The sequence below is a fragment of the Rattus norvegicus genome, chromosome 3 (genome assembly GCF_021556685.1).
Source record: "Rattus norvegicus strain SHRSP/BbbUtx chromosome 3, alternate assembly SHRSP_T2T, whole genome shotgun sequence".
NCBI lineage: Eukaryota > Metazoa > Chordata > Mammalia > Rodentia > Muridae > Rattus > Rattus norvegicus.
Window position 1 is genome coordinate 46,021,017 of NC_141536.1, and position 16,135 is coordinate 46,037,151.

The 16,135-nt window shown below is 36.0% G+C and overlaps 1 protein-coding gene across 16 annotated transcripts in view; it reads left to right on the forward strand.

The window, feature by feature from the left end:
* The window catches only part of Slc4a10 (solute carrier family 4 member 10), a 294,937-nt gene that overhangs the window by 175,766 nt on the left and 103,036 nt on the right, over positions 1-16,135 (forward strand). For all 16 annotated transcript variants that reach the window (XM_087650803.1, NM_001429835.1, XM_087650811.1 and 13 more), the window contains 1 exon segment: positions 7,145-7,305. In XM_087650803.1, coding sequence (XP_087506929.1) covers positions 7,145-7,305 — 161 coding nt within the window.

Sequence of the window (16,135 nt, forward strand, 5' to 3'; positions counted from 1 at the left end):
GGCTAATTAATTCATCTGATTTTTCAAATGAAATTTAATTCTAATAAATAATTGGCATATACTGTGCACTGCTTCTTTCTTTGTTAATATTTATGTGGAATTAGTAGCTTTCTACTCTAATAATAAAAATAAAAATGATATTATTTTTTTCAAGCAAAACTTGAGCAAAATTTTAGATTTAGATGTTAATGTTTTGTATCTACTTAATAAATATTTGTGGAAAATAGCCATTCTGTTTAAAACCCTAAAAGAAATATATGAAGAGACTAATGAAGTAACAAATTTACAATGTCTCACTTAAAAATAACAAGTCTCTCTTTAAAAAGTATTGCTAGAAAGTGAGTCCAATCACCAAAGCTGTGTAATGACTGAGGCAGCATGGTTCGCTCACTGTGCTTGTCCTTTAAAATGGTTTCTACCAGTGAGCTCAGAAGGGGCCAAATAGGGACTAGTAGTTAAGACCTCGGTAGTTAAAGGAAGCCTAGAAAAGTGTTGGTACACCAAAACAATCTTGTTGATGCTACAAAAGCATTTGATAGTCAACATTAGTAAATATTCACATCAACTGAACTCTTGAGTAAAAAGCAAAATGCAAAGATCATATGGATTAAAACAGCAAATATAAAAATATACATACAAGTAACATACAGACTGAGCAGATTATATTCAAGCATCTAGGGATATATTTGTATATACATTATATACATAAATATATGTAACAACAACTAATGAAGAAAAAAGAGACCATGAATTTGAATAGAGAAATGAGGCAATTAATTATAATCTCAAAAATCAAAGAAATTCTTAAGAGAAAAGAATAATTAGGTCCATTAAACATTCGGTTTTGATAGTTTCTCCATTAAGATGGATTGAATTATAGATAATATTTAGTAGTTCTGCTTCAAGTCTCTTAAAAAGTGGAAGACTTTTCTGAGGGTATCTTGCCTCCTTCAAAACCATAATTTTGGAGCTCTAGAGCTCCTATTTGACAGAATCAAAGAATAAAACTTCCTAAAAATGTTAAGTTGAGTTAGTGTTAAATAGTACATGCCAAGTTAATTTCTTTCAAAAACATCTGCTGTTAAATGGCAAAAGAATTTGCTTTGTGTATTTTAATACAAGTGGAGCACATTTTCATCAACTTAATCCTCAAAGAATTCATGGAACACCTATTTAATGTTTAGTAAAGAAAGAATTCACTGTGCTAATCATGGATCAGAACAGATCCAGACACTGAGGGGATGAAAACAATCTGCTCAGGGGGGAACCCCCCCATTTATAGCATGTTATGTATTTGGCCTACAGATTTTATATTTTATTTTTTGTATCATCCAGCAAATGGACTTTATAATTTGAGACTTATTTGCTTAGGTTTACTATTATAATAAATGTCAACCGAGTTTATTTGAAAAGTGAAACAAAATGCAGACCACTAGGTCATTAACTATAATGAAAGATTTTGCACCTTAACCATATACTCAATGGCTAAAAGTCTTGAAATAGGATCTGTGATGTTGTAAACTTCTTTATTTGTATATTTAAATGATGAAATTGGATTAAAACACAGAAAACAAAGTAATAGTTATGTGATATGTATTATTTTTAATATAGTCTCCTTAAAATTTCTCTTAAGTGAGTCTTAATGCTTTTAGCATAATTTTGGAGTTGGCATAAAACATTGGATTTTGAAATGTTTGGTATTCTTAGTAACTTGGTATTTGTAACTTGTAGACTTCTTTTATGGAAAGTACCTTATGTCTTCTTCCATAATTTTCAAAAAAAAACCCTATGGTTATATCAAACCATCCATGCATGTAACTTACATTTGGTCATTTTTAGCTATTAAGCTGCTTCGAACTTTCAAGACTCCATTCTCTTTTAACAGAAACAAGAACTCAATTTGAAGTATTTATTATAAATGAAACAATAGAGTATGTGGATTTGTATTTAAAATGCCATTTTATTTACTACGTAGAGGTGTAGATCATAGTCAAGAAACAGCAAATAGACTAATATGTGTGGGTCACTGGTTTTTTGACAATGTGCAAAAGATATGAAATGAAAGAAGGAAATATTGATGCTCAAAAGCATGAAAATAACAGAAAAATATGTAACTGTCACAACAATTTTTTACAACGAATGTATGGCTTATATATATGCAAAATAGTTTACAAATATGTGTGTATGCATCGTATGGGCATTCATACCAATTTATCCTTAATGATTAAGTTAAAAAATTAAAATGTAAAACTAGGACGTCTCAGAACACACAGGATTCTCTTACATGCATGGACGGCTTGATGCAATCATGGTTTCTGTGTCATTGAAGACACACATGCACACACACGGAAACATACATAAAACACACGAACACATGGTGAATGGCTTATAAAATATTCACCACCATTAATCCTTAGGGAAAAGCAAATTAAATTTTCTGAGACATGTCACTATATAGCCACTTAAACAGTTAAGATCAAACATTGGCAAATAAGAGGCACTGGTGAAAACAGAGCAACCAGACTTCTCAGACTGCACCTGTGCGTGCAAAGGGCTAAAGAAACGCTCTGTGAGACACTGTGGTAGTTTCTTATACATTAATCTCATGTTTATTATTTAACACAGCAGTTGTATTCTTAGGCATTTTGTTACGTAGAAATGAAAACTCTTGCTTGCACATTAATTTCTACATGAATTCTACATAGCAGGTTTGTTTGTATTGACAAGCCTTTTGAACAGTAGATTCCCTTAAACAACATTTATCCTGTCAACACAAAAGAGTATTTTCATCAGAAAAATAGAATCAAGTATTGAAACATGCAACAGCGTTGATGAGTCTGAACTGAAACTCAGCCAAGTCTAAAAAAACTTCAACAGCACTGTTCTGCATCCTCGAAATGATAAAACAGCGGTCTGGTGACTGTTACGGGGCAGGACTGAGCGAGAGTTGAGAAAATAAAGATGTGGCACAAAGACTCCATTCTGTGGCTCATCCAGGTCTGAAACTGTTCTGTGACAGAAATGATATGGATCCACACAAGGGATAAATACACACAATCTACACATCTTACCAGCACTCGCAGACACACCACACACACAGGCATATGCAGTTGCACATCATTGAAAAAAGCCATGGATTTGTAAGAAAACATGAGAGGTTTGGGATGAAGAAAAAGAAAGGGGGAAATTATGTAACTTTATTATCTCAAAAGAATAAAAATCATTAAAAAAATTAAAATGTTTACTATAAAAATGATCAAATAATATAGAAGCCAAGTCCCCTATCTTCACTGGTATGTGTAAGTATTGTTTTAAAAGGAGTTTGATTATATTATGTAGAATAACAGCCTTACTTTAAAAACAAATTTGTGTTATACCTTATAAACTTTTTATAGGTCAATTAATACTTTTATAATCAAGTAATTAAAGAACTGTATGTATGATAGAAACAGCTACAGCTCCCTAAACCATAAATTAGAATATTTTATGTGGAACAAATGTTTGTTTTTTCCACAAAAACTATTCAACCTTTATATAATCCATTGTCTTTAAATCTAACATGAAAATCATGCCAGCTCATGTGATGCTGTAGTTGTCATGGTCTCCCTTTCCTTCTTCCCTGCTCCTTCCCTAGTCCTGTCTTTGTTCCCCCTTTCCTCTTCTATTCCTCTTCCTCCTCTCTCCTATTGTTTGAAAACCACATTACATATGAGTAGCATACAAAATAACAAGAGATTTCATAAGAGCCATTTTGTTACAAAAAATCATTTTTATCTTGCACAATTGATAATTTAAAAATATATAGTAGTATAAAAAGGAAAGAGATCAGAACTGTTGTCATGATGAGATTGTTTTCAGTCATGGTTGAAAATTAAAGGTGTTTGTTTTTGTTGTTTTGTTTTATTTTTTCTGCTATACACATTAGCATATAAACTTCAAGCAAAAAAATTGCCAAAATGAAACTGAGGAGTTCTAAAATGCTCAGCAGAGAAAATAAAGTTAAAGCAAGTTGTATTTTAAAAGACTGTTGGCCAGGTGGTCTCAGCAACTTATTAACATGTTGAATTTGTTTCCTGTTTACTCCTGAGAAACTGATCCAGAGCATTTGTAAAGACTTTACTTGGTCACACTGTAGTTCGTATGTATATTGTAAATAAAGTTCAGATTTCTTATTTGCAACTAGGCCATTGGACATTCTCCAAAAAATCTTTCTCATATTACTTAATAAGGAAGTAATTTTTGTGATTTTACCACTCAGTATGATTGTGCACATGTGTGTGTGTATGTGTGTGTGTTTCTGTGTGTGTGCACACAACATGAGTGTGTATGCACACACGTGTGTGTATGTGTTTGTGTGTAGCATATGTCATATATATGTATGGCAAGAAATACTAATTTATTAATGTATAAAATCATATTCATTCTTACCTGACCTGGTCTATATATTTGATGTTATAGACTTTGCTGTGGGAACAGTCTCCATCTTGGAAATGATTAGTTCCTACATTATAGAAAGAAAAATGATCAGGGAGTCGCACTTTGGCAGTTAATACTGCCAACTCCTGGGACTGATAAGCATAATTTACACTATAAATTCATTGACCAGAACAAGTTATATTCACATGAACTCATACAATTAAAAGGGTGCCAAATGCTAATGTCCCACTCTCCTCAACCAATCAACTCTAATAATCACCAATTGGGTACGAGGTATTTAAATCTGTAAAGGTCAGAAAAATGTTAAGATTCAGTCATATAAAAAATTAAAGAAGGGCCTGGGGAAATAGCTCAGTTGGTAAAGTGCTTGCTAAGCAGCATAAAGGCCTTCTGAGTTCAATCCCCAGCACTCAAATACAAAGCCAGACAGACTAGTGTGTGACTAGAATCCCAGCTCTGGAGAGGCAGAACCAGGATGATTCCTTGGGTTTACAGGCTTTCCAGCTTTGCCCAATCAGTGAACACCAAATCCTAATAAGTAATTCTCATTCCTCAATGTGATGTCTCAATCACCCCTTTCCTCTCAACGCTCAGAGATCTATGTAGAAAGCAGAAAGCGTACTATATTAAGAAGTGTGAACAGCTTCTAGAAAACAGTGTTTTCCAGACACAACAAGGCTGATGCACACATGAGCTCACAGAGACTGTAACAACATTTCTAAGACTTGTGCATGCTCAAGCCAGACAAAAGTCTCAACAGGGAAGCAGGGAAGTGGGCACAAATTCTCACTTTTAGCCAAGAGGTTATTTGCCATGGAGAGATACTAGGAAATCATCATTTTGTTCCCCAGTGGAATAACACTGGGCATGTCAATCATAGTCCATGACAAGGTTCATGTTCAAGATCAGTTGGCCAACCCAAGCCAAACTCTATGTTTTTGGGTGGTTTTGTTTGTTTGTTTGTTTGTTTGTTTTTAAGAGAGAGAAAGAACATAAAGTTGGATGTTTAAGGAGTTGCTGGGGGATGATTTGGAGGTGTTCAGAGAACAGGAAAAAATATAATCAAAATATATTTTATGGAATTCTGAAAGGATAGATCAGAGCATAAAAGATGTTATGGTAGATGATTCCTAAAAGAATGAAACTGGAGCATGACCTGTGGCCTTCACATGTACACATGCACTTGCATTCCTTCCTTCCAACATGCACACTCACATGTGCACATCAACACACACACACACACACACACACACACACACACCCCAATAGAAATACTGCTGAGTGGGGTGGTCCACACCTATCGTTTCAGCACTTGGGAAGCAGAGGAAAGGAAGGCTTTCCTGAGCTGCATGGTGAAACCCTTTCTCCAGCTTGAACTCCCACAGTCTTCTTTGCCTACCACAATAAACATCAAAACAAACCAGGGATCAATGTTAAAGAATAAAAAAACAGTTAAACAAGGAAATAGAAAAAAACATGTGATGAAGTGTTCTTAAGAGATATTGCCAATGACTTGGTGGTGAAATGTGAGGGGCTTGGATCCTTTGTGGGATCTCTATAAGCGTGGCTTTCCCCACTGTGGGTTATGATACCCTGAGTAGTATTTTGCTTCTTGAACATTAGGACAAATCCATGGCTTTCTTGGCATTCATTTCAACTCTGTGCTTTCTAACAAACTCTTGGTTACTATCTACTAATATGTTTAATTCTTTGTCTAACTTCTCACAAAGGTTTTCATCCATTGAAATTGAGTCATTTTATTACATAACAACAATACCAGATAGGTGTGTGTGTGCGTGTGTGTGTGTGTGTGTGTGTGTCCATTTGGAAAGAGGAAATATGGTCAAAAGTGATAAGGACAGAAGCATGAAGAAGGGAAATGGAGGAGGGAAGGCTATTTAGGTTAGAGTTCACCAGAGGTGGTAGAATTAAACAGCTCCTCTGTTAAGATCACAGAGGAAGCCTCTAAATCATTGAGTCGTTGATGCCAGAGTAGTAAAAACATTGACTTTCCCTATCTTTCCTATTTGTCTTAATTACAAAAGATTGCAGACATTGCTGAAATTTTCTTCACACTAAAAGGCAGTAGTTTCCACTTGGATTCAGAGTTCTTGTTCCATTTTCCATTCTTGGCAAGACTACCCATGGAATGATGTCCAAGAGGAATTTCTGTGTATTCAGGCCCTACCACTATTGTCATGAGTAGCTTTCTTCCAGGCAAAAATAACAGAGAATTTTTCCTACAAAATAAGTGCCAAATTGTATCAACGTCCTAAAATTCATCAGAGAAATTGTCATCCAAAACCTGAGATTTAAGAGTTCCAACTACAGGGAAAAAAAATTAAGCATTCTTTCACCATTTTTATAACTACAAATGTTTTTCCACAAAGGAAAATGCTTTCTTTTGTTAATTAGTACTACAATAGTGGCCACTGGCAAATTTTCATTAAAAACATTTCTGCAAAACAAGATAAATTTATGAAAAATTAAATCTTTGTTTTTAATAATCTATTGCAATAAGAATATTTGTTTAATAGAATTTAAAGAGATTGTAACCGAGTAAAATGAACTACATTTTTCTTATTTCCCCAAACCATTGGAAACAAGTATTAATTTGGAAATTTTTGTTTTTATACCTTTTTATGATAAGGAATAATTCTTCAGCATTGTAGTACTTAATATATTTACAAGAATATCTATTTGATAGGTGGTTAAAATTTGAAGAAGATGTGGAAGATGGAGGGGAAAGATGGAGTAAACCCTATGTGGCTACACTTTCGTTGCACAGCTTGTTTGAGTTGAGAAGCTGCATTCTGAACGGAACTGTGCTACTGGACATGCATGCCAACACTTTAGAGGAGATCGCAGGTGAGCCACGGTCCGTTTAATTCTGACAAGTTCAGCTGATTTTTATTATTATGCTTTTTCCTGATAATTCCATATATGTGAAAAATAAGTTTTCATGGTCTGCGTAAGGACCATTAAAATAATTTTCTTCTTTGTGTTTATTTGAAGTAAAGTAAATTGAATATGAAATAAACTGCATCTCACTTCTAAATAATGATTTATAACAGGAAAATAGATAGCCAGTTCTCCCTGAATATTTACTATTTTCATTAGCATGCTTAGACACACAAAGAAACTAATCTTTATAGTTAAAGATCTCCCCCAAGGAGTTTGTTTAGCTGGATTAAGTGACCAAATTAGTTTTGAAAATTGATTAATGAAAATAAGTTGTGTACTTGCTATATGAAATTTATCTGTTAAGTTCTCTTACAACACTGACCCCAGAACATACCTTTTATGATCTTATTTAACTTTCTTAAAGAATGTGATTTCTAATATTTTCCTTAGGAAGTTACTCTGAGTAGAAAGTGTCCAGTAGGTTAACGTTTGATTGATTAGTTGCCTTTTTTCCTATCTCTGCTGCCTTTCTTTGTCTCAGCTCAGTAGACTCAATGTAGAGGAACTGTGTTCAGTCTAGTTCTCCACAACTGCATTTTCTGAGTCTATTCTTGCAACAAAAGTAGTTCAGGAGGCTCAATACACCAAAAGGCTTTTTATTCTTTGTTGTTCTCTAGTCTGTCTGTCTGTTTGTTTGACTGGAAGTAGTCACACTTGAATGCTCCATTTTCAGTGTAGAGCACATAGTACAGTGCCATTCAGGCTATAACAGTAGTTCATAGTGAGCAGTGGACAGAAACATATAGGTTCTGTACATAATTATGTTGACTACTTTGGCCTCATTTCCCAATGAATAAAAGATTGTGAATCAAAGATTTGTAATTGCAACTTGAGTTTAATATAAAAGGTATTTACTCCAGCCTTCATTAAAATTTCATTGAATATCTTATTATTTCCATTTTATGTTTATTCATGTTGTGATCATGTAATTTTATTATATTAAATAAATAAATATGCTTGCATATTTATGTCTCCTAAACTTTACAATTTGTTCTTATCTATCATTTTATCTTACTGTTATAGTAATCTTTAAATGTAGGATGGAGGCTATTTTCCCTTAAAGGTGATATTTGCAGATAAGGAAATAGTTTCTTCAAATTAGCTTGTAATCATAAAGTTGGTTTTGTTCATGATTATGATGACTTAAAAACTAGTAAATTTTCTTACCAGTTATGTCTCTATTTTACAAAATCAAAAACTAGGCACATATATTAATAGCTAGTGTCTATTTTCTAAAAAAAATTTATTTGTCCTTAAGGATTCTATATCTTGGATCCTGTCATTTCAGGACTGTATAAAGTCTCCAGAATCAGTTCTTTCTAGAGATTTCTTTGTAAAGGAACCAGATATTGTTTGAAGTGGTAAAATAATGTATGTCAGTGGTTTTTGTTTTGTTTTTTTTCATCAGACTTTTTATTTTTTAAGACTCTCATAACTCCTTAAAGAGATTTTGTTAGACTTAGCAGCAGAAAATCCCATTTTTATCTGGCAGGCCTGTCAAGAATTTCTGGTATAATTAAAGTAGGATTTTCTTCTGGATGAAGTTAATTTAAAACATATCTATTTCCCCGTGTTTCAGGGAACTCCATAAATCCAAACTCTATCCCTCAAAATATTACTTAACCTTTTCAAATCCACAAATCTCTAGGTATAAAATTTCTTACCATGATTTATTCTGACGCAGAGATTAATTATGTTGAAAGTGTTTCCTACTTATATTTATATACATTGTAGGCAATTTATGGTCTGTACTAATCTCTTTAAAACCAGCATTATAAAGATTAAAAATGGAAATATTCTCTTTGAAGTGTGAATACTTTATCCTGATTCTGTCAATGAAAGTTAGAAAGAAATTAAAATCAAGCTAAAGTTAGTATCATGGACAAATAATCAATCATAGCTCACAACTGATTAAAGCAACTTTTGTCACTTAAACTTTTTCACTGAAGGATGAATTTAATAACTGGCTCCACCGAATACAAACTTTAGACTGGTCTGAGAATGCATTACTTGCAATCAGGTTCATGCCAGGCACATACCTTTAATCCTAGCATAGGCGGTCAGGTCTCTGTGAGTTTGAGGCCAGCCAGGCCTACACAGTAAGTTCCAGGCCTGCCAGAGATGCATGGTGAGATGCTGTTAAAAATAAAACAAAGCTCTAAGACCAACTTAATATTATGGCAAAACTTAGCATATAAACGTTAAGTGTTGTGCTGTGTGTGCTGTCAGCGTTGGCAGCCAAGAACAATCTACCACTTCATATTCCCAACTCCTGCCTTTTTCTCTTTGAAAGTTAAGACCACGAGTTTTCAGAGCACTTACATGGGAAATTTGAAGAAGACAGAGATTTATATAGTTTTTTCAAAACATATGGCTTCTTAGGATTCTTTGTGATCATGATAAGTTGATTATACTAAAGCAATTACCTAATTACCTGATGAAAAAATGACTTCCATTTTCAAGCCTTTTTACACAGCACTGAAAGGTCTTGTACAGTGCTTTAAGTCAGAACAATGTGCTCTATTTATCTTTTCCCTTCTTGCTTCTTTTCTTAACAAGATCTTGGCATAGAGCTTTGGCAAGCTCACTGTGTTAGGCACCATTGCCTGCTGAGATTTGCGGGCTTGACTTTGGGCCTAAAGCCACCACGGCTCACGATTCCTTCCTATGTTTCTAGTTAATAAAGATAAGGATTACTGTGGTGAAGAGAACAACGTAGGTGAGGACTGAGTCATGTTCACGCCTTTGGTGTTTAAGCCTCACTCAGTATGCTTTATTGATAAGCAGGAAGAGGAGCCTTCCTAGTTCACTAATACAGTCTGTAGTGTGCTTGTGCTTTAGATGTATGGACTGGTTTTGTGTGGCTAATGAATGGATGAGTACTTTTTAAACCCTGTTTACTTTCTCCTATGTATCTGCCTGAAATAAATGTCTACCTCTATGTAATATAAAGGTAGATATTAGGGGATTTTGTAGTGCTCCTGTGACTGTGGCTCAATAAAATTCTAGTAATAACATTATAACATGTATGGTTTTTATATGATCAGTTTAGGCTCTGTTTAGCATACTGAACAGGGGTCTTAATATCCTATTTCTGGGTCTGCCTAAAAATTGTGTCATATTGGTATTTCAATAACTTTCTTATAACTTAAACTATTGTATGTAAATACATATTTTATATACATTTTTGGTCACAGCAAGTTTTCAAAGTAATATAATAAGATGACAGTTCTTTAGTTCCTTTATTTTGTTTTAATTCAGAGATTCATAATTACTGATCTCCAAAAACCTGAAACATGAATTTGCATGACATTGTTTAATGCCGTGCACTTTTCAGAATTGAATGGGACTTTTCATTGTAATGGATGACTTCTAAGTACTCACATGCATCATTACCACTCCCAAATATTCATTTTTAACTCCTTCCCGTTGTGAACAGAAAGTGACAGAGCAAATCATATTCCTTGTTTTAAGTATGGCTTGCTGCCTAGTCGTGTAGGCCTTTTGAGCTGTGACTTGGGACATTTCACATGACTGAAATGAAAAAAGAAAAATCTTTTTATAATGGAAAGATTGTATGAAACTCAAATTTCAGTAATCTTTAGGAAATTTTAATATAGTTCAAAGGCAGAGTTGGGTAGTTGTGACAGAAATCATTTATTATCTGGCTCATGGCAGAAAAATTGAGGCTAATTAATTCAATTCTTATTCTGTCCAAAAAGCTGTAGGAATCCCATTTCTGCTGACAGTGATAGGTTCATATCAGTCACAAGTAGAAGTGTTCTATGCCAGGTGAAAAATGAACCTTTCATAAAAGGAAGTGACAAAAGCTAATCCGTTTCTTCTGGATAAGAGCAAGGATATTTCCTTGTTCCTGCTGGCAGCCTCCTTACACCACAAAGGAAATGAGACTGTGCCCAAAGTGCACATCCACAAGAGGAAGCATACAGCATCACAGGGAAATGGAACAGGAAGCAGCCTCATTTTGAGTTTCCTCTTCTGCAAGTCAATCAGATGAGTCAGTTTATCTAAGGTGATTTGCACTTTCTGTTATTGACAAACTCAACTTAATATCTACTATACCGTGAGAATACTGAAGCCTTCACAAATTTCAGAGAACTATGCCCTACTTAGTGGAACGTGCAGAGAAAACCGTGTACTGGGAAGTTACCTACTGATGGGCTTCAGTCTTCTAATGAGTGCTTTAAGGCCTTGAATTATTGTCCTAGCTGCAAACCTGATGCACATGTTGTTGCTCCCACCCCTCAAGTGAGAACCCGTCACTTACTCAGCTTTGCACGGTCACACAGCTGGAACGTTGTAGCATGACCCAAGTCATCTCCATTGTCCATTTCCATTTTGTACCAAACAGAAAACTGAGTTTTATATGATGAAAGTTGGCTGATGTTGATGCCTGCAATGCACTGAAGGTATGGGCAGGAGACAGGTCACTGGGGTTTGCTCTATAAAATTTGTCTTCTCGAAAAACAGTTCAAGTTACTATTGACATTCTGAAAGCAGACTAGAAATATTGAAACTTGGTACGGTGATAATACATTAGTAAGGAACTTCAAAGGCCCTTCCCTGCTATTTATTTAATTAGCATGCTTGACACTGTGTATGAAAAATGTCAATGCACGAAGTTCAATCTTCTGAATTCTTTCCTTCAACGTTTTAAAGTTATAGTTCTTTGTTATCGAACACATTCTATGGGCACTGTTGGGAAAGGAGATGAATTTGTAACACATGAAGTGCTTGTTTACTCTGTAAATGGTGGATAGCTCCTAACCCCACTTAGAAGAATCAAGAAAATTCTTCTTCACTAGAGAGTCAGAGAAAAACCACACTAACATATGTGTGTGATGTCAAGTGTGCAGCTAGTGCACATCTGTAATTTGTGTTCTTGGGTGGCTGAGAAATTTGTAGTGTAATGAAGTTTGAAGTTCACCTGGGTTGCAAAGAGGGATTCAGTTAAGTTAGGGTGATTTACTTGATTTACTTTTTCTATTACTGAAAGGTATAAACCTGAACTTTGTAACCAGTTGATACTGTTTTAAACTTTGAGTGTAGGAAGACTGTGCTATGTCATGTAAATGGTGTGTGTGTGTGTGAGAGAGAGAGAGAGAGAGAGAGAGAGAGAGAGAGAGGGAAAGACAGACAGACAGAAAGACAGAGAGACACACACAGAGAGTTAGACAAAGACAGAGACAAAAAGAGAGAGAAACAGAAGGACCGGACACTTCCGGTTTTTAGTGGGAGTCCCAAACCCGCGGATCCCTGCCCGCAGCAGCTCTCTGCTCCCAAACCCCCTGGGAGAGAGCCCTCACTGCCTTGACAGGTGGGCACTCCTGAGACTGCAGAGCGGAAGAGACCACCAACACTGCCCACCCCTGCCCACATCCCTGGCCCAAGAGGAAACTGTATACGGCCTCTGGGTTCCCTTGGATAAGGGCACAGCAGGAGCGGGTCCCCTGCGTCTGAGACACCACCGGAACCTGAGGGACCGACCAGATAAACAGTTCTCTGCACCCAAATCCCATAGGAGGGAGAGCTAAACCTTCAGAAAGGCAGACACGCCTGGGAAACCAGAAGAGACTGCACTCTGCACACATTTCTGATTCCAGAGGAAAAGACCAAACGCCATCTGGAACCCTGGGGCATGGAAGCTCCCGGAAAGGGCTGCATTGATCTTCCTGGTTGCTGCCCCGACGGAGAGCTCATGAGCAAAACCCCACAAGCAAACTTGAGCCTCGGGACCACAGGTAAGACCAACTTTTCTCCTCCAAGCGACCTGCCTGGTGAACTCAAGACACAGGCCCACAGGAACAGCTGAAGAACTGTAGATAGGAAAAATTACACGCCTGAAAGCAGAACACTCTGTTCCCATAAATGGCTGAAAGAAAACAGGAAAACAGGTCTACAGCACCCCTGCCACACAGGCTTATAGGACAGTCTAGCAACTGTCATAATAGAAGAACAAAGTAACACTAGAGATAATCTGATGGCGAGAGGCAAAAACAGGAATCCAAGCAACAGAAACCAAGACTACATGGCATCATCAGAGCCCAATTCTCCCACCAAAGCAAGCATGGAATATCCAAACACACCAGAAAAGCAAGATCTAGTTTCAAAATCATATTTGATCATGATGCTGGAGAACTTCAAGAAAGACATGAAGAACTCCCTTAGAGAAACACAGGAAAACATTAATAAACAAGTAGAAGCCTGCAGAGAGGAGTCACAAAAATCCCTGAAAGAATTCCAGGAAAGCACAATCAAACAGTTGAAGGAATTAAAAATGGAAATAGAAGCAATCAAGAAAGAACACAAGGAAACAACCCTGGATATAGAAAACCAAAAGAAGAGACAAGGAGCCGTAGATATGAGCTTCACCAACAGAATACAAGAGATGGAAAAGAAAATCTCAGGAGCAGAAGATTCCATAGAAATCATCGACACAATGGTCAAAGATAATGTAAAGCGGAAAAACCTACTGGTCCAAAACATACAGGAAATCCAGGACTCAATGAGAAGATCAAACCTAAGGATAATAGGTATAGAAGAGAGTGAAGACTCCCAGCTCAAAGGACCAGTAAATATCTTCAACAAAATCATAGAAGAAAACTTCCCTAACCTAAAGAAAGAGATACCCATAAGCATACAAGAAGCCTACAGAACTCCAAATAGATTGGACCAGAAAAGAAAATCCTCCTGTCACATAATAGTCAAAACACCAAATGTACAAAATAAAGAAAGAATATTAAAAGCAGTAAGGAAAAAAGGTCAAGTAACATATAAAGGCAGGCCTATCAGAATCACACCAGACTTTTCACCAGAGACTATGAAAGCCACAAGATCCTGGACAGATGCCATACAGACCCTAAAAGAACACAAATGCCAGCCCAGGTTACTGTATCCTGCAAAACTAACAATTAACATAGATGGAGAAACCAAGATATTCCATGACAAACCCAAATTTACACAATATCTTTCTACAAATCCAGCCCTACAAAGGATAATAAATGGAAAAGCCCAACACAGGGAGGCAAGCTATACCCTAGAAGAAGCAAGAAACTAATCATCTTGGCAACAAAACAAAGAGAAGAAAAGCACACAAACATAACCTCATATCCAAATATGAATATAACAGGAAGCAATAATCACTATACCTTAATATCTCTCAATATCAATGATCTCAACTCCCCAGTAAAAAGACATAGATTAACAAACTGGATATGCAACGAGGACCCTGCATTCTGCTGCCTACAGGACACACACCTCAGAGACAAAGACAGACACTACCTCAGAGTGAAAGGCTGGAAAACAAATTTCCAAGCAAATGGTCAGAAGAAGCAAGCTGGAGTAGCCATTCTAATATCAAATAAAATCAATTTTCAACTAAAAGTCATCAAAAAAGATAAGGAAGGACACTTCATATTCATCAAAGGAAAAATCCACCAAGATGAACTCTCAATCCTAAATATCTATGCCCCAAATACAAGGGCACCTACATACGTAAAAGAAACCTTACTGAAGCTCAAAACACACACTGCACCTCACACAATAATAGTAGGAGATTTCAACACCCCACTCTCATCAATGGACAGATCATGGAAACAGAAATTAAACAGAGACTAGACAGACTAAGAGAAGTCATGAGCCAAAAGGACTTAACAGATATTTATACAACATTCTATCCTAAAGCAAAAGGATATACCTTCTTCTCAGCTCCTCATGGTACTTTCTCCAAAACTGACCATATAATTGGTCAAAAAATGGGCCTCAACAGGTACAGAAAGATAGAAATAATCCCATGCGTCCTATCAGACCACCACGGCCTAAAGCTGGTCTTCAATAACAATAAGGGAAGAACACCCACATATACATGGAAATTGAACAATGCTCTACTCAATGATAACCTGGTCAAGGAAGAAATAAAGAAAGAAATTAAAGACTCTTTAGAATTTAATGAAAATGAAGGTACAACATACCCAAACTTATGGGACACAATGAAAGTTGTGCTAAGAGGAAATGTCATAGGTATGAGTGCCTGCAGAAAGAAACAGGAAAGAGCATATGTCAGCAGCTTGACAGCACACCTAAAAGCTCTAGAACAAAAAGAAACAATACACCCAGGAGGAGTAGAAGGCAGGAAATAATCAAACTCAGAACCGAAATCAACCAAGTAGAAACAAAAAGGACCATAGAAAGAATCAACAGAACCAAAAGTTGGTTCTTTGAGAAAATCAACAAGATAGATAAACCCTTAGCCAGACTAACGAGAGGACACAGAGAGTGTGTCCAAATTAACAAAATCAGAAATGAAAAGGGAGACATAACTACAGATTCAGAGGAAATTCAAAAAATCATCAGATCTTACTATAAAAACCTATATTCAACAAAACTTGAAAATCTTCAGGAAATGGACAATTTCCTACACAGATACCAGTTACCAAAGTTAAGTCAGGAACAGATAAGCCAGATAAACAACACCATAACTCCTAAGGAAATAGAAGCGGTCATTAAAGTTCTCCCAACCAAAAGGAGCCCAGGTCCAGACAGGTTTAGTGCAGAATTCTATGAGACCTTAATAGAAGACTTCATACCCATATTATCCAAAATATTCCACAAAATTGAAACAGATGGAGCACTACCGAATTCCTTCTATGAAGCCACAATTACTCTTATACCTAAACCACACAAAGACCCAACAAAGGAGAACTTCAGACTAATT